Here is a 27,672-nt window from a genome sequence, read left to right on the forward strand (position 1 = left end):
TACATTAGAGGAATGTTATACAATAATTCAAATGCTCTTATTAAACTTTTTCATATGAAAATTTCGAAAGATTATCAAATGAAAGAAATTAATTTATAACACTAAATCTACTGATACTTCATAATTATGTACCTATTCTTATCACAACAGATCAAGTGACTCGCCTTAAAATGTCATATGTACGCGAAAAATATATATTATATAATTATTATATGATTAACTAAAACAGAGTAAATTATGAAAAATACATTTGATGTAAACTTTTTAAGAAAAGTAGTAAGGAGAAATGAGGACTTGTTAATAATATTTGCCAGAAAGGCATTTTGTTACCCAAATACAAATTTAATATCAATATGAATTATTTAGCGATTAAAAATGTATTGCTGGATAAATCAAATTGACGTTAGATTTTGCATTTGTATAAATGTCCTAATTCTCATGAAGAGTAATATTTGTAAATTTAGTGTTAAAAACCATATGACAGTTATAGAAATTTCCATAAATGACAAAGCATTTTAATTTTCCTCCGTTATAAATAAGTTTTCTGTGCGCTCCAAGAAAAATACACATACATACATACAATAAAATTATTTTTATTATATTAAATTTTTTAATTTATGTTCGTATGGTTATTCTATTATTTTATATTCTTCTTAGTCACAAAAAAACAGTATCAAAATTAAAAAAATATATATATATAAATTAAAAAAACAAAATTTACTAACCCCTCCACATATAAAATATTTTATAAAAATATAAAATTTAAAAATTTGATAAAAAAAATTTTTTTTTTGTTAATTAAAATCAATTATTTTTATTCAAATTTTTTTTTTGTCTTATAAGAACCAATAAAAAACTTCACAATAAGAGTGCGCTTAGCCTGTATTAGAAATTCTATTTGAATTTACTACAAACAAATTAATATGTTAAGCTTACATGTCTAAAACATATCTAAAATATATATGTATATAAATCATTATTTTAATTAAATTTATCAAAACTTTGAATGATCTGAATTGAACATGACATAATTTAATATTGGTGCAACACTTCTAATTTGAAATTTTAATAAATAAAAAATTATAATATACCTTGACTTCAAAATTTCAATTATACGATATTAATATTAGCTAATAAAGCTAGCTTATGAGTTGTAATTACTGGATTGCCGCAGTATCAATGCAGTATTATTGCAATTTTGAAATCACGGATACTTTTCCGCCTTATAATTAAAGAAAGCTTAACAATTTTTTTGTATTAGGTACAAATATTGTTTCTAAATTATTTTTTTTAATAATAACATTGCATATATGTAGTATATATTTATGTGCTATATATATATATGTACGCTCTGAATTTGAATAATTGCAGTAATAGGGTATTAATTAATAAAATCCAGTGACACTCATAAGTTTAAATGTCTATTAATATCATATTGCTGCATTTTTAAAATCAGGGATAATGCTTGAATATATAATTTACTCAATTATTTCTATATTATTTACACATACTTATTATAAATATTATTATTTTGTTATAATGAAATTAAAAAATTCTAATATTTCTTATAATAAAATAATATGAATGAAATAGTCTGAAGAAAAAAAAAAATAAAATAAAGTTAAAAAAAAAAATTCAAAATAATTTTAAGATAAGGCAAGTTTTTTTTTTTTATATAACTGATTTTAAATAAGAAGAGGAACACAAAATATAAAATTTGATAAATATTATATATATAATATATATATGTAATAAATAATATAGTAAATTAATACAATTAAAATTTTAGCTATTTCATTTGTTTTTCTCTCTTTATTTTCCAATGACACAGAAGTTAAGGACGAATATTTTAATATTAGGTCTGCCTGGGATAAGAAAGTTTTTAAAAACTTTTAAAAACTTTATAAAGTTTTTGCATACAAAGTGTGTGGGACACGGCTGACAGAAATACAGGCCTGGACCCTAAGAGAGAGTGGTAGTTCACAGCTGACGAATTTACACGTATTCTTATGGGATCTATAGAGGGCCCTTTTTAACATCATAAATCTCCCACAAGATCAATTACTTTTTTCAAATTTATAATTAGAAAAATTTAAAATTCAATCTTTTTCTATTTTACTAGTGTTTACTTTCTTAAAGCTTTGTGTTATTAAAACATTAAAAAATTGATTTAAAGAAAACCTTCCAGGTTCCGTTTATTTTTTTTAAATTTCAATAAATGCTACACTACAAGAAAAGAAAAATAGTGCAATTTTTTGTATTTTTTAAAATTTGAGAATATGTATGTACATTTGATATTAACAAGTTTGCTATGATATGTCTCCAAAAATGCATACTTCTTATATAATCACATATATATCTATATAATTTTCATGTATATACTATATTAATTAAATTTATATGCTTCATAATTCATAAAAATTATTGCATAATTATGTGAATTCTTTTTATATTAAAAGTCCATATAATTTTTTTAACGTATGTGTTTGATTTTAGTTTTATTAGGAAATATTTTTACATTGTATATAAGTTTAATTCACTGATTTACCTAAACTACCGCATCAAAACCTTTAAAACTTATTACAAGTTTCTTTATAATATTTTTGTTATGTCTGTTTTTATATAGGGAAGAACTTGAAACGACGCATTTTTGTAATGATTATAAAATTTTAAAAGCACTTTCATAATTATGAAATTTGAAATCAAATAATTACAAACTTAAATTAAAATGTAATGAAATTTGATTAACCTTATTTTAAGTCGTGTATTCTAGATTAAAAAACAAAGCACCAAATTTTTTTTTATTCACTGTATTATCATTTCTTACTCTCAATTCTCTCAAATATGTACATACGTTGTCTGACATGACAGTACAAAAAAAATACGGAAAAGACTCGAAAATATATTTAATCTATGAGTTAAATCTAAAGTTTAAATATGTATGTTGTTCGAAAAACTCCAAATTTCATTTTAGTATAAAAATTTTTAGATTTTAGCCAACTTTTCCGATAGCCAACTCAAAATGGAAATAGACTAGACTCATAATTTTTCCAAAAAAACAACAAAAACAAATATTTCTTCAGAAATGTTATTTCGCCAAAAACACATACATACATAGGTGCGCAATTTTGCAAATGCATTCACAAAAAAAGCAGGGTCCAGGCGTCCAGGTCTTGATTTTTTGCTATATCAAGGTCTGGGATAATACTTTTTCAAATTCACATAATATTTATTACACTCAATAATACATTATTATTGAATTTTATGTTTTAGTAGCCTTATCCAATATAAACAAAAGTTACAAGCATCTCACCTTATTTATTTACGAGTAAATGTAACTTTATGTTGAATGTTCACCTCCTATTAATATGCAATATTGACAAGATAAAAAATCTGCAAAGCAAAGAGAATGAATCAAAAAATATTGTTTGTAATACCTTTATGGAATCAATTAAATATCAAATCATCTATTATCAATCAAATCTTTTATTATTTTGCAATATATTTAAAAAAAAGTATTGCTTGATTTCTAAAACTTAATTTCAATTGTAAGCATGAAGATAGCGAAAGTAATTTAACTGCATTCTATTAATGAATTAAACAAGAAATGTATAAATTTTCAAATATAAAAATTTAAATATTCACATTTTAGTCTTGTTATTGAATTGGTTTTATTGAAAACTGTTCGGTAATAATTGTTTAATATATAAGAAATCCAAAAACTTGGAGTTCTTTTCATAGCAGGTGTTTTGATATATACATATACATATATATTAAGCCTTTTATAAGAATGTATACACATACATAATATGTAATTATGTATGTCAAAAAAAGTGTTATTGCCATTACTTAAGTGTTTTTTTTTTCTAAAAACACTTAAGTAATGGCAAATTTTTTAAAATACATATTATTATGAATATTATAAAAAATGTTTTGTTGACATTTAAGTATGAATTTTATTTCTCAATGAATATATGAATTTTTAGGTCTCAATACCACCTATGAAGATAAACTAATAATTTGGATTCTACAAAAAAAAAAAATTATCTTCTATTTTCGATACCTTACAAAATTAGTTAAGATTCATAGACAGAATTTGAAAATTTTTTTGCTGTAATCCTAAATAAAATATTAATAAAAGATACATAAAAAAATCAAAATTTCCAAATAATTTCTTAAAAATTTTAACTTTCTTTTCTCCCTTTTCTACTTTCAATTACTTTCTGAAATTATTGATTTTCTTGAACAAATATGCAATTATTCTAATATATAAAAAAAACGTTTATTTGTTATGTGCATCCCTATGTGATATTAAGAATCAGATAAAAGTTTTTGAGATTAAAAATCTCTTACAAAGTTCTTAATCGCTTTTTACAGATTTTTATATAATGAAAAACTTAATTTTTATATTTTTATATCCAGCTAAAATTGAGCATCTAGCCAGCCTGATTAATTGGCCTTGTTATCGAATTGGGTGTAATCATTGTACGAATTTCAAATCTGAAAAAGAATAAAATTCTTTTATAGTGTGCTAACATAAAAGTATAATATATTTCGAAGTATTGGAAAATTAACATTAGTTTTGCGTTTGAATCAAAATCTGTATTAAATATATGCGCGACTAATCACTAATTAAAAATTTTTAAAGAATCAAACTCTTTAATTTAGATTGATGTACTTACCTAACTTCTTTTGGCAAAAACGAAAAGTCTATTCGATTATCTATTACGGCTAGTATTGCTAAAGTTTTTAATGTTGGCTCAAAATCCAATACATGAGTATCATTATTATCAACCAGACTGTTTGAAGAAAAACACATTGGACTAAAAAATATTGAATACGAAAATTGAATTATTTTCGATTAATATTGTAATATCGATTTTCAAATTTTTACCTAGTTCCACCAAATAAATACATTCGTTTATCTTTAACTAAACAAACTTGTCGTCTACGCGCAGAAGGAACCTTTCCTTTAGGTTTCAGCAAATTCCATCTATTAGTTTTTGGATCAAAAGAATATAAATCGTTGAAATGTTGATCTAATATTCCATTATAACCGCCAAATACATATATGAGGTTGTTATAAGTAACTAAATATAAAAAACCAATTAATTTCCTTCCCTTGCACAAAAAAAAAAGTAAACCTACACATAGAATGACTTCGTCTTCCTACAGGAACTTTACCAGTTGTACTAGGCCGACACCATCGTTTTGTCGTTAAATCCAAATAAACAATTTCAGGACAGTAAATTTCTTCCTGACTATGATAAGGGCTATGTTTGTCACCTCGGCCACCAAATATATACATACGATTATTCATTCCAGCCGCTGAATGAAAATCCCTAAAAGATGGAGGTTGATCTTTTGTATAAATAAATTTCCATTCCATTGTATCAAAATTTAAGCAGTGTACATCACAACTAAACTGATCTAAATCCTCTTCGAAACCACCAAAAATGTACATACAATCTAAAAAAGATTTAAATCTCCATTTATATTAATTATTCTAAACAAACAAATTCATAAATTTTACCATTTATTACACAAGCTGAATGTCCATCTCTTGATCCAGGAATAACGCCTTTGACTTTCGGGGTCGACCAAGTTAATGTTTTTGTATCAAAAGCATACAAAATATTGCACGAAGTATCGTCATTCCGTCCTCCCCACAAATATATTTTGTCTTTATAAGCGACAACTGTATGGCCATATCTTTGAAAAGGAACATGAGGATATTTTAGTGGTTCATTATTTTCATCTTTTTTGGGTTGCACTAGGGACCATCTTAAATTATTTGTGTTTAAAATGTGAACATCTATTGTGCTAGAATACATGTAGTCATCTCCTGTACAATATCCGCCAAATGAATATATGTAATCATCCACTACGGCAGCAGCATGATTAACACGTCTTGGTCCACCTTCCAATCGAACAGTCCAATGCATTATGTAGATTAAAAACCAATTTGTATTTAAGACTAATATTTTATTTAAGCAGCCTGATCACTTTTGTATAACGTCTTACTTTTGAAAAATAGATAATGAACAAATATTAATAAATTAAAGAAACTGCGAAATTTTGAAATTTAAAGACCTACATAATTATATTAATTTATTAGCCTTACAAATTTTCTTTTTACTTTTTTCTCTTCTATTTTTAAATAAAGCTTTTCAAATCAGTACATTAGCTCAAAAAGTACATTTTACCAACGAATTTATAATGGTTATCTTAACGAAGGACAAAGGTTTAATTACGATAGTTAAATTTAAGTAGTCATGCAAAATCTATGAAGGTCTCGCGATCAAAATTACATGAAAACCGTAGCATATTTTTATAAATTAAATCTATTGCAATTTTCACGATTTATTTTTTTTTTTAAATTTTGCATTAAAATGGAAAAATCAACGGAGCATTGCAAATTATAAAAGTATGAACTTTTATTTTTGTCTATAAAGTAAGAATGCGAATATCAATTTTTTCCCAAAAATAGTTACACAAAGAAAATACCTACATATACCTACCTGAATATTTTTTTCGATATCAAAAAAAGGCGAGGATTTTTATTTTACATAATTTTAAATTATTTCATAATTTATTTCTTTTATTTTTAATATTGAAATTTTTATAAAAGGAAGGTATCTTAAATTTTATATTTACTTTGTTTTGCAAATAAGACTAATAAATTATTAATGCACCTTTTACATACATACATTAAATAAGAACATATGTACATAATATGTACATACATACCAGTCTAAAATTTTTAAATTAATCGATCATCGGTTTGTCGGACTCATAATATTTCTAATGTATACTAGTTTTAAATAAATAACAAAAATTCTTTTGATAATTATATATTCTATCTCTTAAATTTTAGTGTAATGCTTTAAAAGCAAATAATATACACTAAAAATTTTAAAAGACAAATTTTCAACTTTCTTAAAAAACAACTCCCACTCTGACAGCTGCCAGCCAAATATTTATCGAAAAGACAATCGATATTGCTTTAATGTCAATGCAATAATTGAACAACTACATATGAAACATGTATCATACATGATACGAGTACGTGTTTTATATTTTTGTAGTGTGCTTAAAAGCATAGAAATGGAATACTAAAAATGTATATAAAGTAATATTGTAACTTACAATACAGAGTGCAATATTTATTGCTGTTTTATTTATATTTCCTTTCTTGTGAACGTTTCACTAGTTTATCAAACTGTTTGCATTTTTTAACAAACTTTTATATTTTGTTATATTTTATATTTTTTCATACAATAGTTCAGTTTCTTATGTGTTTGTGCAATAAATTAACACTGAAGTAGTAATTGCAAAAATGTAAATCTCGTATGCTCGGAGTCCTTAAAACGCAAACAAGAATGTCAAATGTATGTATAGTCTGCAGTGAACATATTCTAAAACCCTTTGAAACACTAATTGTCAACTGTTACAAAGTATTTTTCAATGTTCACTCACTCACCTTTATAAAAATCAGGAATATAAAGTGATTTGGTCGTTAAAAGAATTATATGGATATACTTTCCAACTAGAATGTCAAAAGTAAAATGTATGCTCTGATATGTATGCTTGTTTTTGTCGTTTGATACAATTATTTTTGATGTTGCTGAGAATATATTGGAAAAATAAAAACAAATAAAATATAATATCACATGATTTTATTTTGAAAATTTTTATTAAGGTTTGAACGCGATTTGCGCAAAAAGTGTTCTGAGAGAATAAATATTGGATTATCCGATTTTGACTTTTCTTTATAGCATTAGTGTTTTAAAAAAAAAATAGAAATTCACAAGAATTCTTAGTGACAAAATTACATATTATAATATTTTGCTATTATTATTGGTGTGATATTTTTTGTTTCCTTCTACAAAATGACTACTGCAAAAATTTCAGATTGGGGCGTCAAAATATTGTTATCTAAAGCAGATGAAAAATATGTAAAAGAATTGCAATTGAAATCTGAGTTGGATTTTGAAAATAAACAAAGACCAGTATTTACGAGTGAAGATAAAAGTATTCTTTCAAAATTGAATGCAATTGAATTCAATTTAAGCAATTGTTCAGCTCCTCTATCTGCAACGTCAAATAGTGATCAAAGCAAAGTTTCAAATACTAAAAATAGCAATATTACTTTAGATTTAAATAGGATAATCTCACTGTATCACAAATTCCACAGCAAAGATGAAACGCTTAACCAACAACATTGTTTTCACGATATATTAGGTGCATCAAAGCTTATAATTCCCAAAAATGAAATTATTCCCAGAAACCCTCAGTTAGAGGAGCGTTGTAAAAAGTTACGTATGGAACAAGAGAATGTGGAGTATGCGAACATGACAAAAAATGTAGATTCTGCAAGGAAGTCTCTTCCAGAAGATACAATTTCTTACCAAATAAAATCTCTGAATAAGCAGTTAATTGCTATATTTCAATTTATCGTGTCTGTTGTAACTGGATTTGCTTTTGGATTCATTGGTTTAGAACTGATTTTTGGTGGTATGGAATTCGGATTTAGATTATTACTAGGAATTATTTGTGCGCTGACTATCGCCCTCGCAGAAATATATTTTCTGGCAAAAAAATTAAGTGAATATGATGAATTTATTGATTCACCCAAACACGCTTATATTACACCTTCTAAGAAAAACAATTAAAGTTAAATATATTATATAATCTTATAAAATATTTGTTAATTTATGTAAGTTAAAAATAAAAACAAAATAATGCATAATAGTCATTTTATTTTTTACAAATTATCCTTTATTCAATTTTGTGTTACAGTTGTTTCATTCTTTTTTGACATAGTTTTATAATTTGTATAATGTTAAACAATGAAAATAAATACATTACATATACATACATATTTTGTTTCCATGATAATTTAAAGTTTATTATTTTATTTTAATTTTAGTGGTAATAAGTAAAAGCAAAAAATATAATGAGCTTTTGAAAAAATTTTTTCATTGTACATTTTTTAGACAGAAAATATTTGCGAGAAATTAGATTGTAAAAATAGTGTACTTAATGCTGTCATTATGATGCAAAAAAAAAATATCCTTGTATACCAAATGGTATAGTCAAGTGAATACTATAATTTTATATTTTCTTTAAATTTCTCTTTTAATTCATACCAATTATTACTTAATTCTTTTCCACTAATTAATGTCCAGTTAGGAGAAGGTTGATCAGGTGATAACCAATTGAAATCGGCGATATCACGGTAGTTATTTATATTAATATCTAAGCCAGCTTTTATGAAATCAATATCAATACCAGAATAGCTGTAATTATATTCGCCAACTTGTATGACCTTACAATCCTCAATTATTGCTCGAGAAGTAACATGTAACCAAAGTTGACATTCCTTTGATGAATGGAGTCGAAGTTGCTGGCAAGCCGCTACGAAAGTACAATTTGAACAATTTATTGCAAAAAGAGATCTTGAAATTGGACCACATAAAAATGTACAATTCTTTGCATTAGAAATTTGTAAAGAACCTGCATGACCTTGAATCTCGATCAAACAATTTTTTAGATTTGAAATTGTCACATCCTTACAATCAACTTCTGCACCAACTAATAAAATATATTCATTTTGCCTTTTTGATACGGTCCAATCAAAAACTGGACAGGAATCCAAAATTTCTTTTTCAGTTAAAGAATCAGTTTTATCATTACTATCGTTTTCCTTGTTATCACCTGGAGGAATACCATTATTATTAACAACTAATTTTTGTTCCTTTATTGGTATAGAAGTTACTTTAGCTTTACTAAAACCAAACTTTTTCTTCGGAATTAATTTTAATCGAATATCTTCAGATCGGGCTGTCAGATCATTTAAAACATTTTGACAAGTTTTCACATTGAAATCCGGCAATAAAACCGTTGATTGAGATAAATAGCGTTGCAATTCTTGTATATCGTTATTAATTCCAGCGAAATATCTTGTTAATTCTGATTTATTTGTATTAGGTTGTGCATTATCAATTTTGAATTCAATGTTTTCAGCTCTATCAGCAAATTGCTGACTGAATTCTTCAAGGGGTTGATTATCTTTAATACGTTGCTCTAAACGTGTCTCTAGAAAATTTTGTAGATCTTTATTACGCTTATTTAATTTTTCAAAAATGTTGTCTTTTCGAATAATCCCAGATCCTGCTTCATTTGTTAAATTATTAAGTGTGACTTCAGATTCCATTTTGCATATTATGTTTTTTTTTTATTAGAAATTTAAATATTTGTTACCGTTTCGTATTTTGTTACTGAAATTACTTAATTATTCTCTTTTTGAATTTTTAGTAAAAGTTGGTTCTTCATTTGCAGCTTGCTTCAATCTGTGTAAAAACAAAATCTTTTTCTTGTCTTCCTCCTTTAAAGTTACTGCGCTTCTTTGTTTAATTGCCTTTATTTTTTCTTCGGATGGATTAGTCAACAACATTAATACATAAGCAACACCTCCTGAGACAGTTAACCAGATAAAAGATTTTGTATAAATATTTGATGCCATTTACTATATATATGTAAAAATCAATAATATTTAATTCTAAAATGGGAAAAATATTTTACTCTTTTTTTTTTGATAAGTACCACTCCAATATACGCTAAACTATTGCAACTACACAAATATTTTTAACTTTTGATAATATGAGACAAGTTATTTAAATATTGAAACGTTTTTTGTGGATTCTTTGATATTTTCCCAGAAATCTAAATCGATTTGGCGTTGTTTACTTTCTCCAAAAAATTCTCCTAATTTGTAATAACCATCCAAAAGGACTGGAAAATTATTGTTAATGTATAATCGAAAATCTAAAAAGCAAAAAAAAGTAATTTAATTTAAAATCAAGATTCAACCAATTTGTTTTAAAATATCTAGTACATCTCTATTGCTCAATAATATTTGATCTTCGTGAATACATATAAAAATTAATAAAGTTTAATATTTTAAAATGAAAATCTACATAATAATCTGAAAATTAATAAATGAATGGTAAAACAGTTAATCTATGGAAATATCACGCGCAGTATTTACATTTTGCAATTACTTAACCATTTTAAGACATACTGAGGTTTGTATTTTTATTTTGCTTGACTTATAAAATTTTTGAATTTTTATCAAAGTAATTTATTTTTCTAAACTTAGGACTCTAATTTAACATTACCATTCTGGACCCTAATTTAACATTGCCCCTAATTGTGAACAAAATTGGCATCTGAAAATGTGAAATTTCTTACCACGATTTGTGTTCATACGATAATATATTCCGTATGAAACTGCGAAGCAAACTGCCTCAATTACAAACAAAGTTTTTGCGCTTCCTTTGATGAATTTCCAAAATACTGGTTTCGGAGTCTTTTTTAGCATATCTGTAATTGAATATTAAAATTAAAAATATTCAAGAAAATTTTCATAAGTTTTTAAAAATAATCTTCACCAGAATTACTAGAGGACTGTGACGTCACAAATCATTAATCGATGTCAAATTTGTATGAATCATTCTTTGTAGTAGGGATAATTTTATATGTACGACTATGGTGTCTCAAACGGTAGTTTTAAGAAATTCATTTATATAAACATGTTTGATTTTTTATTTTGATATCACGGCTAGTATTTTTGGTATATCATGTTTGAAATTTAAATTTGCCACTAGTTCGCTATTTACGGTTCATGTTCACTAGTTCATGTAATTTATAGTATTTTTAGACATTATTAATATTTTCAAGGGAAGTAAAATTTAAAATATAAATTTGTAGTTGCACTGCACTGTGCATAACATGTTATTTGTTGTAGCGTGAATAGGACATAAGATATGTAATATACTAATAAAACATACATATGTATATTTAATTTCAATTTATTCAATATTTAATTTCAATTTATCTGTCAATTTATTATTTATTTAATTTCAATTTATCTGTCTATTTTGACAGATGTAATAAGTGTTTTAAAATTCTTTTATTTTAAATGCAAATGTTCAATTTTCGATTACCTTCCATTTTAGGTTTGGTTAACATGTACAACAAAATATAAGATTTAATTTATTAGGTAGTCTGATATTTGCTTGTATAACAGACTGAAAGTAATTGATGGGTTGAAGTGTCAGACTTTATTTTAAAATTATTACAAAATTACAACCAAAATCAGCTGGTGGCTGTTCATAACACCCAGAAATTATAGCCGTCATATTACTTATAAAAAATTTTGCAGTAAATCTCGTGAGGACAAAGTGATTCCATTAGTTTTAGGTTACATATACGACAAAATGTAATTAACTGTTTACATTATACAACAAAATCTACAATTTAATTCAAATATGTTGATGCTGTATGTGTTAACTCTGGTATTATACTTTGTCGACTACAAAAAATTTTGTATGTACTACAACTTCATTGTTAAAAATTTGCCTATGTGAACGCTCGGTAATATTTTTTTTAGAATTACAACTGTACCGGCCACACTAATTTCATGAATGACAATAATTTGTTTTATTTTGTTATTTTATCATCAGTAAATTACCTCAAATCAAATTTGAATGCAAAAAGCAAAAACTGAATAAATTTCTAAATAAAAATAAAAGTTTCGCACCGTGTAAAAATATATTTTCTCTAATAAAATTTAAAAAAAAGGTTATTTATGGCTGGAGTAGGTCATTTTAAATCTGCACATTTTAACCAAATAATGCAGCTAAAATATAAAAACAAATACAAAAAGATTAAAAGAGTTATAAAGAACTATGTATTTGTAAGTTTTTCAGATTTTCATTTAGTTTAATGCGTGATGCTTACGAATTTTATTATAGGAGAATGCGGCACTGTGTGATCAAATAGCCCAAATACAGCAGGATATATTGGTAATAAAAGAAGAACGGGAGTTTTTACTTCAAAAAATCATTGAAACCAATGATCCTGAAGTAGAAAAACTGAGACGACACATTCAGAATCAACCCCCACCTAATCCTGATGGAACCCTTGTTAACATTCCTGGAAAGAGAGGTCCAAAAAAGAGAATTAATCCTGATGGAACACCTATACCAAAGACTAAAAAAGTGCAAGATAAAACGCAAAAGGTAGAGGAGTTAATATTAGATGACGAGGGTCGTCCAGTTTTGCCAATAACATGTAATTCCGTAACAATAATTGCAATTGGAGAAATAGTCGGTGAAAACACTAATTTCCACACAGAAAACTGGATATATCCCGTAGGTTATATAGCGACCAGAGTTTATGCTCATCCCAAGGAACCTGATAGAAAATGTACTTTCACATGTAAAATATTAGATAATTCTGGAACTCCGCAATTTCAGATAATTCCAGATGCAGATTACGATCATGTATTTTTTGGTGAATCGGCTAACATTTGCCATTTGGGATTATTAAATACTCTTATCAATAATTCAAAAACAACTAATTTACCAATTAGAGCGCAGGGAGAATTATTTTTCGGTCTCGGTTTATCTCCTGTTAAAATGATTTTAAATAGTAATTCTAATATAAAAAAGTGCCAGAATTTTAAAGGATTTAAACTTGATTCTTTGGTGTCGGATATTGAAACAAATGATCCTACTCTAAATTTTTACGCTCTACAAAAGTTTGTTGGAATGGGTGCAACTTTCCAAGTTACTGATGTCAAAGATGAACCACCAGAAGATTTATTAGAATAAAAACAACTAGATATAAGTTTAAGTAATTGTTCAACTTTTTTGTACGTATAAAGAATATAATACCTTTTACAATATCGATTTATTTAATTTCCAATATTTTCTAATTATATAATATGAGCTTGTGTACTAATAGGAATTGGTTCAATTTCATTCGAAACTTTAATGAGTTTTCAAAATTATCTGCTTATTTAAAAACTGATAATTTATATAAGGTAATTTATGTAAATTATCACTGTACACTACTTGTCAAAATAATAGTGCGTAATACAAAAAATTTTTAAGTAACAATTTTGTCAAAATGAACTCAATCACTTAAAACGATATTTTATTCAGCAGTTAAATCCAAGCATCACTGGTTAAATAATGTCTTTATATCTAAAATATCTAAGATATAAAGACATTTGGCTGAGAACAGATTATTATATTTTAAATTAACATTGTCAAAATATTAATTGACTAATGATATAAAATTGTCTGAGTTCGTGATACCATCAGACTGTCAATTACCACCAATTTTATTGTTTTGTAAAGTATTTCAATAAATTTTTAGTTCACGAATGCGCACATAAGCGGAGAAATGTATGTATATGTATATACACATTTATGTAATATGTGTACATACATATGTATTTAACTTTTTTATTAAATTAATTTTCTTTGGAGCAAGCGTGAGACAGAGGTCTTAAGTCTCTTTCAAACGAAGCGAATCTAAGATCCCTGCCTTGCTTTTATTACTGACATTTTTGTGAACCTACCATTTATTGTGCATTGCACATAGAATATTCTCTGCAAAAAAGAAGATTACAATATGCTTTGCCTCCTAAACAATTTTCTTCATCAATGATTTTATATATGTACATACACAACTTATATGATCTAAAAAATTTCTATGCCCAAAAATCGGCAAAAAAGTAAAACGATTTCAAATACCTCTCGTTTAAATTTCGTCTTATGTGCTAACTTAACTTAAAAATATATGGTAAAAGTACGCAACGTTTGGAAACCACGTTAAAATAAAAACAGAAGTTTACTGTCAGTGCCATCTGATTTTGATTACAACTTTGTTCTTTGTTTTGATTTTTAGTACCATAAAGTCGCAATTAATCAAAAATGTGTTTTATTTAATTTTGAAAAATTGTAATTAGAATTTCTTTAATTTACTTTAATTATTTTTATCAAAAGTTTTTTCATATTTACTTAGAAATAGAGGAAAATGGATGCACTTAAAGTAAGTTTTGAGAATGAAGAAGCACTTTGTAATTAATATGTAAATAATACATACGTACATACGTAAATTTTAATATGATTGTGAATGTGGGTACAATCAATAATTCACGTTTTATGTATCTTGATTAACAGGTCATAGCTTCAGCATTTCTTCAAGGATTCTATGACAGTATAAAGGGATGTGTACTAGTATTTTCTATAGACAGGCAAATGAGAATACAAATGCAAGAGTCCAAATCAATTGAAAAATCTGATGCCAGTAATATCACCGAAAGGGAAAAAACCCAAAGTAGAAACAAAAAAAAGTAAAATTTTGATTTTATCTTAAAAATTATATTAAAAATTTTTTTAATATAAAATTTTAGCGAACCAAAAATAATGCGGCAAGTTTGGAAATGTTGTATGCTAAATGGCGGTTGTACTTGGTTTGTTATATTTATATTCCAATATGGGGTGCTTAATGTTATAAAATTTCTAATTAATGATGAAGTCGTTTGGAAATGGTTAAGTTCAATTTTGTCAATTGTGTTTGGAATGGCTTATGTTATGCCAATATTTATTTTGAGCAAAATTGTAAATGGTTTATGGTTTCAAGATATAGCAGATTCCGTATATAAATTTAGGAAAGGACGACCACAATTGATACCAAGTTTTAGTAAACTAATTGCTGATTTTATATTTAGTTTATTTGTGCAAATGTTATTTTTGTGTCAAAGTACTTTAGTTTCATACCTACCATTTCAATACGTTGGACTTACACTATGTTATGTTCATTTAGCATTTTTGTATGCTTTGTATTCTTTTGAATACAAGTGGGTTAACATGGGTTGGGAATTACATAAAAGATTAAATTTTATCGAATGTAATTGGCCATATTTTCTTGGTAAGATTTTTTTTAAAATACATTGATATACATTGAGTTAACTTTATTTAATTTGGAAAGGTTTTGGAATGCCTCTTACAATACTCACAAATATTACAAGTTCCTTCGTTTTAAGGTAAATACAATTTTATACACTTAAGTGATTTTCGTACTCAATTGATTTTGAAATTTTATTCCTTTTATAGCGGTTGTATATTCTCCATGGCATTTCCAATTTTTATTTTAAGTGCAACCGATGCTCAACCCATTACGGGATCATGGTATAATTTTTTATTTGTTTTTTTTTTTACTTAAAATCTCTTTAATCATGAAATACATATTTGCAGTGATTTTCCATTAAAATTATTTTCACCTGTAGTTGCAATATCAAATTTATTAATTAATCAATCTGTGAAAGTTCAGAAAACTGCCAACATAAATTCAAATTCACAAAATTTAACTAATTTGAAATTAAATCATCATGAGCGTTCTAATACACCAGAAATATTAGAGAGGAGAGAATATGATAGGAGAAATTCAAGAACATTATCACATAGAAGTTTTCGGTAGTAAATTAATATTCAACATGTACACCAGACTGAAAATTTTTTGAATACCGAAAACATTTACATGTCCGATACATTTGCTTTGTACATAAATTATAATTAATTGCTTTAAGTAGTAAAATGTTTTTAAGGTCTTAAGTATGTATATTTTTTTTATTTTAAAAATTGTTTTTCGGAGAAAATAAAGCGTTTACAAAAATTTAAAGGAAAATTTGTTTTGAAAGTCAACAGTACTTAATTATTAAAGCTATATATATTGTATTCCAGAAATCAAAAAATAAATAAGTTTTCTCCACTTTTTTTTCGAAATCAAATAAATTATAAAAAGAATATACTTCATTTATTCCCACTTTATCCTAACAGATTTTGAAATGATAATTAAAAACTATTGCTGCATACATATTTCAAAGTTCTTCATTATGTAATTATAAAAAAATATAAGTATATTTATTGCATATAGTATGTATGCACACATTTCTCTTTTTGGATTTTACATTTAGAACCATTTTATTTAATAGTACAACTAATTCTACAATTATTTTAATTTAAAGTCTTTTACACGATTGTCCTAACGAATAAAATTTGGTAAATATATTTTTGTTAAAATAAAAAAAATTTTATGTATAATATTATACAAAGTTTTTTTTTTTTAAATTATATCACCACGCATTCATGAGGAAATTTTGTGTTGTATTGCTGCTCATCATCAGTTCTCGGACATTCTAATATAAGAATTTCAATTTAAAAGAAATGTTATTGTGTTATCGGCTTGTTAAAAACAACTTACGTCTTTGACATCTACTTCCCCAATATCCTGTTCCAGAACATCTGCATTTGTATCCGGGTGGACCAGATATTTGTGTACAACCGCCACCGTTTAAGCATGGTCTGCGACCACATACGTCATTTGATGTTCCCTAAAAGTATTTTATGGGAATGTAATCATGTAATATACATAATGAATCAAATCAAATTTAATTTAATTTAATAATTATAAGAATTCTAAAAATAAATTAATAATAATAATTAAATTGAAAAAAAATCTTAACTGTATCATTTTTCACAATATTGTCAATTAATCATTGTGATTCAATTTAAAATTATGAGGTTTTATTTTAATCATTTGTACCATGTTAAATAATACACATTTATGCGAGATTTGGTATTGTATAATGTATTATTTGAAGAATAATGTTAAGGTATTGTGTTAAATTTGCATCCTGATAGTAAAAGCTAACAGTTGTTAAATAATATAAAAATTTACAAAAAGCGCGAAGCTGCTTTCATAATTTGGTTAAAAAATTTTATTAGTTTTAACCAAACATTTAAAAAATCTATTTCAAAATTTGTAATCATTGGCCCAGTTGATAAAGTATGATAATATATTTATTTTTAAATTTAGCGGTTCGCGACGAATAAAAATATTGTCTAATATTTTTAATTTCGATAAATATTTAAATTTACGTATGTACATACACACATTACGTTTTTATAGTTTATAAAATATGGATGGTGTATGTTTCAAAGCATCTTTTTTAAATACAATTATGTAAAATTTTTATTGTTTAAAAAATTTAATTAAAAATGAAAATTATTCAAAAAAAAAAATATATTTTTTTGGTCGTCGCAAATAAAATAATTTTCAATTATTATACTAAATATTTCTAGGTCAATAAACTCTAAATTTTTATTTTAAGTTTATAAGATTATTAGTACGTTAAAAATTATTGTTAAACCGGAAAATATGAAGTTACGGAAGTTTATTAATGTTATAATACTTTTGATAAGAACCCACCGTTGTGTGTATTTCATACATGAGTATTAAAAAAATTAGAAAATTTTCAATTAATACTGCATCTTGATCAAATTATAATCTATTTAATTTTACTCACTTTTAAAGCATCCTGACATTCTTTACGGTTTGCATAACGAAATTCTGATTTGCAACCAAATGAACATGTACATGCACCATTATCAATTCGACATCCGTGCTGTGTTTGTTCTGGATTAGATGGATCACAGCATAAAATAACCGAAACTGTAATATTATAGTAAAAATAAAAAATAAATTACATACATATATTAAAAAAAAAAAATATTTGATTTAGAATTTAATTAGGTCCACTTAATAGAAAGAAACGCATAAGCAAATATATATATGAACTGTATATATAAAAAGTTTTTTAAATACCACAACACACTGTAATTATCACAATTCCAAGTAATAATTTTGTATTAATCATAATTGTATCTTTAGCACTTTAGCAATGACTTTATTTTTGTTATGAATTTTAATTTGTTTTTTTTTTTTATGTTGTAAATTAGAAAAAATGAAATTTTATGCTAAAATTTTTTTTTTTAAATTTAAAGTAACTAACAAAATTATAAAATATTATAGTTCATTTAGAATATTATTCTTAAATACAGAATTTAATACAAAATTTGTAAAACAAAAAAAAAAAAAACTCTTTTTCTATATTAAAAAAAAATTCTTTCTTAATTTAAAACCTTATCAAGTGGAAATAATAAAATGGACTGAAACAAAAGTTCTTTGCACTTCGTGAGCTCTCGCACTGTATACAAATATTTTATGTATTTTCATTGAAAAAAATTATAACTTGGTTTAAAAAACTTTTTTAGTTTTCCTTTTCTTATTTATTTTAAATTTGGAAAAATAGAAGAGTTTTTTTTATTTAATATCGATCATAAAATGAAATCAATGAAGACCTATTGTAATTTAATTAAGATATAACTAATTAAATATTATGTAAATTTAAAGTGCAAGTAAGACTAATGGAATGGAAGTCTCGCTACTTGAAGTGAATGCTATATTGCAATTCGTCAGTAGCCTACACATAGTAATAATATTTTAAGGGTATATAGGGGTCACAAAAGATTCCGGGAAGAGCTCCGGTCCAAAATAATATTGTAAAATAATTTTTGATTAAACTAACTTTATTAAAACTGAACCATTATGACCATACGTATAAGATAAACTTTTCTGATTAATTAATAAAATATTTTTAAAAAACCTTATTCCTAATGCATCTATTAAATATACTAAAGTTAACATTGTAACATTTTCATTACTTACATACACACATACATATGTCTAATTTAATGCAAATATAAAATAGCCTTTCTTATTGGCATGTATAAGAAAAATTTTACTAAAATTTTTAAAGTTATACGATATATTTAATTAAAATTAACGCGACATATGTATTTATTTAAAGAAAGGTGGATGAATACAATTATAAATTTTTAGAGCTTAAATATTGATTGATATGTACCCCCCCCCCCCCCCCCCCCCCCCCCCCCCCCCCCCCCCCCCCTTGCCTACGCCCCAGGATCTTTCCTATGTATTCCGTCTACAATTTGAATTCTGATGTATGAATCAAATGTATAATAAGTGTCCTTAAATATATTATTTACGGTATTACAGAAACTTTACTGTGAACATTTTTAAATAATTCCTTTTTTTTTAATAAAGAATTCCGTTGTACACTATAACTATACGTATGTACATACATAGTCACATAATGAAGAAACAAAAAATATACGTCTTTATATTACGCATATGTATGTTTATATTTATGTTTAAAAAAATTTATAACACAAAGACCTATCTAAATATTTAACAAAATGTAAAATAATGAAGGAGCAGAATTCACTTTATATACATATATGTATGTATATATTTACTTATGTTTGTAACTTTATGTGATAAGAAAGGGCAAATAGCCTTATGCGATAAAAATTGATTTCAATTCAGTTGAACATTAATTATCGAGAAAAAAGAATGAAAACAAAAAAAAAAATTAAAAAAATGCTCTCACATTTATTTAAGTTCAAAAAAGAAGGCACAGCCACAGAATTAGAGTATAATGTACACATATTTATAGTAGAATAATGAACAAGATGTTGCATTATTATCTATATATATATATATATGTTTATACATATATTATAAATTATAAAATAGCATGTTTATTATTAAATATGACCAAGATCAATTTTATTTTTAGATTTTGAATTTATTTTCATTTTTTTAGCTAAGCTTAAGATCGCTTTTTTATATAGAATTAAAGACAATAATGGACTGCGGTATAATTTACGAGCACGTTAATGATCACCGTAATGCAAAATTAGATAATATGTATGTAAGAGTGTTATATAAAACAAAACAAGAGGTAATTAATAAATTAAAATTAATAAAATCAATAAAAATATGTATGTATGTAAATCACAAAAAATTATTAAAAAATAAAAGTTTTCATATTGAATTGAAATTTTTGAAAAGTATTTTTTTTTTTTGTTTTGTAAAAATTTTCTTCTATACAAAAGTATGAACAGAAATTTGATATTTATATGGGCTACTTGTAGCATGGCATTGAATTCTCAGACTAGTAGATCATCGCACTGAAAACATATACATATACATTCAATATTGTTATATAGGAAGAATACATTATAAAGCTATACGCTACAAGGAGAGTACAGAACACTTTCAAGGACAACATACGTATTCAAATACTTAGATAAGTAAAGATATATACGCATAGGTATTTATACATATTCGAAAGAAAATACATTAAAATTTTTACGGTATCAATATATTTTTGTTAGGATCCAATATACAATTTTCCTTAAAAAATATTGTAAAGTTCTTTCACTTATTTATAAATGGAAAATTTCATCTTTAAATTAAAAAAAAAAAAAAAAATAAATCTTATCAGCCTCATGTAATTTAATTTAAAATCTTAAGTTCATTCAGTTTTTTTTTTTTTTATAATTAAAACACAGTTTTTTATACATATATGCATACATAATATATATTAATGTTGTACTGTATGCATAATTACGATTGAAATATATAATTAATAAATTTATATGCATTTATGTATATTTAAATTTCCTAATTTTCAAATACATAAAAATATATATGTATAGCAATTTGTGTATGATATAGTAAGTATAAAAGGTGTTACAGCTTTTCTCGTATTATTTATTTGGATATTCCAAAAGCCATCTTTTTCTAACATGGGTTATCATTGTAAATATTACAATAGAAACAGTCATCCAAAATTTCTTCAATAATTATTCTTAGTCTTTTTATAATAGTTATATTTTTTTTCCAAAATTAATGTTCATATATATTATTATCGTAAAATTTCACATAAAATAATTTTTGTTTATGTCTGCTGTAATATGTGAACATTTTATATTTTTCTATAATTATATTGCAATATATAAGTATAAATATGATCATTCCATTATTAATTAATTAAAATAATAATAATAATAATTAATACTATAAAGGTTATTTAAGTCATAATATTCTCTTCCGTATTTTATTTTATTGTTGAATGACATTGTTAATATATTTTGCATCATATTGTTAATGTAATCAAAAAATAATCTTCATTGCAGATATTTATACATATTTGAATCTTTCTGAATTGATAAATGTAAAATAATTATTACTAATACACTCTATTAATATGCTTGTAAATTTTACAATGGTCTACTTAGATTTCTTCTTTATAAAATCAGCATTAAATTATTTGCTCTTTAATTTTTGGTAAAATTAAATATTATCATTTAAAATTGATTAAATTTCTATTAGGTATGTAGGTATGTAGATTAATTTAAAAGAATATAGTCAGCCACTTCAATTCATTTTAAATATATGAAATATCATTGAAATAAGAATGTGTATTTTGCATTGCAACAAAAAATATTTGCATAATTATAGGCATAATATTGTAAAAATTTTTACTGCCTATGTTTAGGGTAATATGCATAAGAATTCTGTTGGTTTGTGGTGCACAAATTGAATTTATTATTAAATTCAGTAACAAAAAAATATCATGTACCGTGTTATCGTGTGTATATTAATAAAATATTTATTTGTGATTCATTATGAATTTTAATAATTTGATTCCCTTTTTGCAATCTGTTATATTTGTTTTTGTTTTGCAATTACCTAGACAAATTATTATATTATGAGTGATACATCATTTTTTGATTCCATCAGAAAATACGAGTAAGATTTGAAAAAAAAAAAATTAACGTTTTGTAAAATTGGGTTTTTCCATGTTTTTTGTATGCACATACATACGTAATATACTGTAAAAGTACCTGAAATTTTTATTTCGTTAACTATAAAATTCACTGAAATTTCATGTATCAATTTATTTATTCAAATCATGAACGAATTAACAATATTATAGCTCTCTATTATATGAGACACATTATTTACTATATATGTATTTTTAATTTTACATATAAATGCAGGTCTATGCGATCACAATATTTTAAAACTAAATTTATTATTAAATAATTTTATAATAAAATTATACTCGTATTATACAAATACTTTGGTATATACATGTGATATATACATTTGTATGAAGTATATTTTAACAATAATTATAAATTCATAACACGAATTGTTGTGGCGAGAAAATTTTTCAATTATTTTTCTCGAAATTAAGAACTATAATGACGTATTTTATTATTAATATTTTTGTGGTCAATTTAGTTACTAATATGAATATTTATAATATTATATATATATATACATATATAGGTACATTATAAAATATATAATTAATTTTAATAGAATTAAAAGGTAATTAGAATAAATTTTTTTCTATATATAATTAGTTACGGCAGATCTGATTAAAAATTGACCAATTTTTATGAACCACTCAAATGATGTAGCCTATATGATTCTATAGTGAACTTGCAAAACGTATACACTAATATTTTTTTTTATCAAACAGGAAGGGATATATACCTTATCCCTTTCCCATATATACATAATATGTATTAGTATTTCAAAATAAGATTTGGATTATTGTCAAAATTATATATTCAGCATTTTAGATAAAAGTATTACAAAATATGCTGTTTCTATATATTTATGATAGTATTTTCAGGATCTATCTATGCATAGTTTGCCCACCAGAGGTTTGAGTTTAGTTAAACTATGCAATATAAAATGACATGACATACCATAATGACAATAAACATGACATACCATAATATATGTTTACGTTATATATACGTATATATATATATGTATATATAACGTATATACATATATACATATATATATATATATATATATATATATATATATATACATATATACATATCTATATATATCTATATATATATATATATATATATATATATATATATATAATATATATATATAATATACTTATATATATATATATATATACATATATATGTATATACATATATACATATATACATATATATATATACATACATATATGTATATATGTATATACGTTTTTATGCATATATATATTTATATATATAGCTATATATATGCGAAGTAAGTTATATATATATTATATATTTATTTATTTATGGATACCATAATTTGTTTAAAATTTATTATAGATACCATAATGCTTAAAAATTATTTAATTTATACATCTAATAATTGAGATCAAAATGGACCTTTTTTGATATACTCGATGTAACATCATACCTTATAGCCATACAATCTATATTATATGTATAATGTTACATTGTGAACCAAACCAATATATAGATTTAATATATATATATATATATATATATATATTAATCGAAAAAGGAGCTGGTAGCATTTTTGATTCTTTAAATTTAAATAAGAAATATTGAAATAATTTAAAAAGAATTAAAATTTAAATTGTGTATATTAAATTTTCTTAAAAATGAATTTCCAGTTGGTGCCAATTCAAAATAGTAAATGTCATAATTAAACATCTATGAAGAAAAGTTAAAATTAATTGTCAAAAATAAAAAGAAATTTAATTTTAAAATTTAAAATTAACCCAAATTTATTTTAGAATATAAAAAATATAAAGTAAATGAGCATAAATTGTACTATTATCATTATTGTGTGGAATTGTGGCCATATTCATTATGGTAAGAATTTGAGTATCATATATTTAATATTCACCATGTATTTTTCTTTTTTGACCCGAATTTTTTTTTTCAGTGTATTTAATATAAAACAAAACTAATACAGTCATTTTGTAAAAAATGAAAACAATTAGAGAAACTTTTTCTTTATTTTACCATGAACTTGATTTATAATCAAAACCAACATCGCTATCAACTACGAGTATTAATTTATTTAGTCTTTATTTTAATTTATAATATTATATTTGTTATATGAATAATTATAGACTTTTCTATTATAATAATTGAACTATGATAAAATGCAAATCGCGTTTATATTAATAAAATTGCAGTTATAATGACTATTTAGTTTTTTTTACATGCATAAATATGCGGTAATAGAAAAATTTTATATTAAAAATAGTTTTTTTATACGGAATTTCCATTATGAATGAATTACTCATTCATGAAATTAAAGGTAAATATAAAGTGACGTCACTAAATAATTGTTAAGTAATTTTAGTTTTTATTTTTTTTTGTCTTTTGTTTGAAAGCTTTTAATTATTTATTTTTTGCATTTAACTATGCAAAGTATATTTTTAAATTTTAAACATTAAAGAGTTTATTAAATATAGATCTTATATATATAGATTTTGCATAAATAAATAAATAAGTGGGTCGAATAGAAAAAGCTCTTAATTTGCTTCTCATTTAATTTCAAATACATCATGTACTTGAAAACGTCATTGTAAAGCTTAGCAGTAACTATGAATGAATTTAAGATATAAGGGAATTTTTTTCTTCATTATTATGTTATAGGAGTGAATGATTGAGAAAATCTTCGACAATAAGTCATAAATGTTATAAAAATTTCATTATCATCATGAAGTTTTTTTTTTATTACATTCTGTAGTAAAATTTAGCGATTATTCATTCATTTTTTTAAAAGTACTAAAATTTGAAATATAATATACTACCTAGTATATAGAAGAAGTGTACATCTGGTTTGGTTTTACAAATAATGAAATCAATGCGAAGTGATTGTACGCGATCGCTTACTATTCTACAAATTTAATGAATGAATCATTTTTAATTCATCTCAAAATTTCGTATTAATAATAGATGAATTATTCCGAATTTTATTGTAAATTCCTAGAAAACCTTAGAGAAACTCATTTTATTTTTTTGTTGGTTTTTGTAAAAGTAATACATCTTAAATACATATTGTAAATATATGTATATGCGTGTATGTCGTTATATTGTGTTACAAAATTAATGAGTGAAACAAAATATTTGGCCTATATCGTGTACCTATAGTGTGTCCTATAGTGTGTGTGCAGACTGGTAGACAAATAAAATGTTATTTCCGGTATTCTTATTATCTTTTAATGTTTTCTATTATTGCTAAAATTTATAAGAAATCCAAAAAAAAAAATTTAAATAATATGGTCATTTTGGAGTAATAGTGGATTTGTAAATTTGTACAAATAAATTAATTTGATTTATATAATAGTCTAATTACCTAAACATTATAGAATATATCGTATTTAGAATTTTACATAAATTAATTTTACTAAAATATTCATTTATAATTAAAATCTTTTTCTTTAGAAGAATAAAATTATTCATAATAATTGTGATTAAACAATTAAGTATGCCTTTAATTTTTACCATATACATAATTTTAGGCATACAATAGAACAATATTTATTTCCGGATTATTTAAGCAGATGTAGAAAAAAATAGTCTTATACACATTTTACTAAATATAATTCATTTTGTTGCCAAGTTTGGTTAAGTAGACTTCTATATGTTGAATATTCCGAAAAAAAATTTTTATTTTTTATTATTATAATTTTTTTCAATATTTTGTTTTAACAATAATTCTTTTCGTTTGAACAGCTCTGCTCTCACTTTCTTGAAGCTAGTAAATTCGAGCACCAGTCATTTCTAAAAGGTTAGATGCGTCCTTCCATAAAGTAACCCAAATACATGGACTAGAAGTCAGGAATTAAAAAAATAGTAAATGATGTGAGTAGAGGAAGAATGAGATATTGCAGTAAGAAAGAGAAAAATAGTAAAAGACAGCGAATGAACAAGAAAACAACCGTAATTAAGATCAAGATTAAAATTACTTAAACCAGCTGATGATAAAATTTTATTCGATGAGAAACATGTCAAAATAATACTTAATACTTAATGGTGATCGAGTTTTCGGTAAGCCATACAGTCAGAAATTCGGGAAACGGTACCGTTTAAAACAGAAGCATTTAGTTGCGAATCATGGTGCAGGAAAGTAGGGTGGCCCGTACTAAAAACAGAACATATGCAAAATCTAAGCGGATACTCGTTGAGTTTGCACTTAGTGTGCCGCAACGCATCAGAAAAAGGTTTCGATAGATGGGGAACTATATGTTTTTCAAAATACAACTTATTTTAGCAAACATATTTGTCCATATGTCTGCATTCTTCGTTTAAGATACTTTTTCATTTTTTCTAGTAATTCCTATAACGGGCTGTCCTCTCTAGGAGGGCGCGACGATGCTTCCTGTCCGTCATGAGGTGGAAATCATTATAGTATTCCCACTAGACGCATCTTACCTTTTATCTGGGGTTTCTCGGTTTATACTAAAATTTGCAAGAAAGTGTTTGGATCGGCTACCAAGATTGTGTTTGCATAACCGGAACTGTGAGGACATTTGAGACTGCAGCGATGAAAATTATTCTAAAATTTACGCTATTATCGTTTGGGCTGTTGCTGTGAAGAATTATTCTCAGATTGGGTAGAAGCTGCCCAGGCGAAGAGACCGGGATGATCTCGTAAGAGAAATACTGCTCTTCAGGTTGCCGAAAGATGATACTGGAAAAAATATAGCTTTAAAAAGAGCTCTTCTCGATATTTGGTTGCGGGTGGGCCACGAGTGACACCTTCAATTGATACTCGGTAAAGTCGCAAGTGATTGGACGGTTCAAAGAATAACGTGGGGACAGATGGGGGCGTATTTGTATCGAAAACCAAATATTTCGAAACTGTATAAAGGTAACCGAGCGTCATGACAGGTAGACGTAGAAGGGAGTCAAATGACAAACAGATGTTGACGTCGAAAGAAGCTTCTGCGCTTTTCAGTATATATAGTCGGAGATATGACATTCATTATAATGTAGCTCATAGAATACATGGAATTAGCACTTATATGTAGTCATTAGTTTTAGTGAAAAGTTTTATGAATCACATTTTATTCTAATTTTGAATATTAATTTTAATTTGAATATTAAACTTTATATTATTCAAAACTAAAATATATTTATTTACATACACATACATATGTACCTATCTAATATGTTTTTATGCAATTAAACATGAACTTATTTAAATTTAAAGCGATTAAATAAAACAAGGTAT

General features: G+C 24.9%; 7 protein-coding genes across 9 annotated transcripts; 3 read left to right on the forward strand and 4 right to left on the reverse strand.

Moving 5' to 3' along the window:
- Nucleotides 1-4,214: 4,214 nt before the first annotated feature.
- LOC129605655 (kelch domain-containing protein 3) lies at nt 4,215-6,966 on the reverse strand. Its single transcript, XM_055515551.1, has 6 exons — nt 6,751-6,966; nt 5,534-6,023; nt 5,149-5,469; nt 4,895-5,090; nt 4,683-4,823; nt 4,215-4,500 (listed from the first exon to the last, which is right to left on the reverse strand). Exons 2-6 carry the CDS (start codon nt 5,943-5,945, stop codon nt 4,437-4,439), a joined length of 1,134 nt encoding a protein of 377 aa, XP_055371526.1. The 5' UTR covers nt 5,946-6,023; nt 6,751-6,966; the 3' UTR covers nt 4,215-4,436.
- Nucleotides 6,967-7,659: 693 nt separating this feature from the next.
- Nucleotides 7,660-8,811, forward strand: LOC129605297 (uncharacterized). The gene has a single exon (XM_055514968.1). It carries the CDS (start codon nt 7,893-7,895, stop codon nt 8,673-8,675), a length of 783 nt encoding a protein of 260 aa, XP_055370943.1. The 5' UTR covers nt 7,660-7,892; the 3' UTR covers nt 8,676-8,811.
- On the reverse strand, nt 8,759-10,357 carry LOC129605290 (tubulin-specific chaperone C). The gene has a single exon (XM_055514956.1). The coding sequence runs from the start codon at nt 10,217-10,219 to the stop codon at nt 9,110-9,112; it is 1,110 nt and encodes a 369-aa protein (XP_055370931.1). The 5' UTR covers nt 10,220-10,357; the 3' UTR covers nt 8,759-9,109.
- On the reverse strand, nt 10,344-11,551 carry LOC129605304 (uncharacterized). Of its 3 annotated transcripts, none has more exons than XM_055514990.1 (4): nt 11,457-11,551; nt 11,257-11,388; nt 10,588-10,830; nt 10,394-10,531 (listed from the first exon to the last, which is right to left on the reverse strand). In XM_055514990.1, exons 2-3 carry the CDS (start codon nt 11,384-11,386, stop codon nt 10,676-10,678), a joined length of 285 nt encoding a protein of 94 aa, XP_055370965.1. In that variant the 5' UTR covers nt 11,387-11,388; nt 11,457-11,551; the 3' UTR covers nt 10,394-10,531; nt 10,588-10,675. The 3 variants fall into 3 exon arrangements, with proteins under 3 accessions (XP_055370956.1, XP_055370965.1, XP_055370973.1); XM_055514998.1 differs by having other exon boundaries at nt 11,466-11,477; XM_055514981.1 differs by lacking the exon at nt 11,457-11,551 and having other exon boundaries at nt 10,344-10,479; nt 11,257-11,450.
- Nucleotides 11,552-12,563: 1,012 nt separating this feature from the next.
- LOC129605685 (transforming growth factor beta regulator 1) lies at nt 12,564-13,736 on the forward strand. Its single transcript, XM_055515593.1, has 2 exons — nt 12,564-12,763; nt 12,822-13,736. Exons 1-2 carry the CDS (start codon nt 12,656-12,658, stop codon nt 13,680-13,682), a joined length of 969 nt encoding a protein of 322 aa, XP_055371568.1. The 5' UTR covers nt 12,564-12,655; the 3' UTR covers nt 13,683-13,736.
- A 1,005-nt stretch (nt 13,737-14,741) lies between these two features.
- Nucleotides 14,742-16,523, forward strand: LOC129605507 (etoposide-induced protein 2.4 homolog). Its single transcript, XM_055515308.1, has 6 exons — nt 14,742-14,910; nt 15,042-15,214; nt 15,275-15,792; nt 15,853-15,907; nt 15,978-16,052; nt 16,119-16,523. Exons 1-6 carry the CDS (start codon nt 14,896-14,898, stop codon nt 16,339-16,341), a joined length of 1,059 nt encoding a protein of 352 aa, XP_055371283.1. The 5' UTR covers nt 14,742-14,895; the 3' UTR covers nt 16,342-16,523.
- Nucleotides 16,524-16,721: 198 nt separating this feature from the next.
- On the reverse strand, nt 16,722-18,788 carry LOC129605515 (adhesive plaque matrix protein 2-like). Its single transcript, XM_055515320.1, has 4 exons — nt 18,529-18,788; nt 18,230-18,375; nt 17,125-17,254; nt 16,722-17,059 (listed from the first exon to the last, which is right to left on the reverse strand). The coding sequence occupies exons 1-4, from the start codon at nt 18,578-18,580 to the stop codon at nt 16,992-16,994; spliced, it is 396 nt and encodes a 131-aa protein (XP_055371295.1). The 5' UTR covers nt 18,581-18,788; the 3' UTR covers nt 16,722-16,991.
- Between the last annotated feature and the right edge of the window lie 8,884 nt (nt 18,789-27,672).

This window comes from Condylostylus longicornis, unplaced genomic scaffold (genome assembly GCF_029603195.1).
Source record: "Condylostylus longicornis isolate FDR11 unplaced genomic scaffold, ASM2960319v2 ptg000002l, whole genome shotgun sequence".
NCBI classification, from domain to species: domain Eukaryota; kingdom Metazoa; phylum Arthropoda; class Insecta; order Diptera; family Dolichopodidae; genus Condylostylus; species Condylostylus longicornis.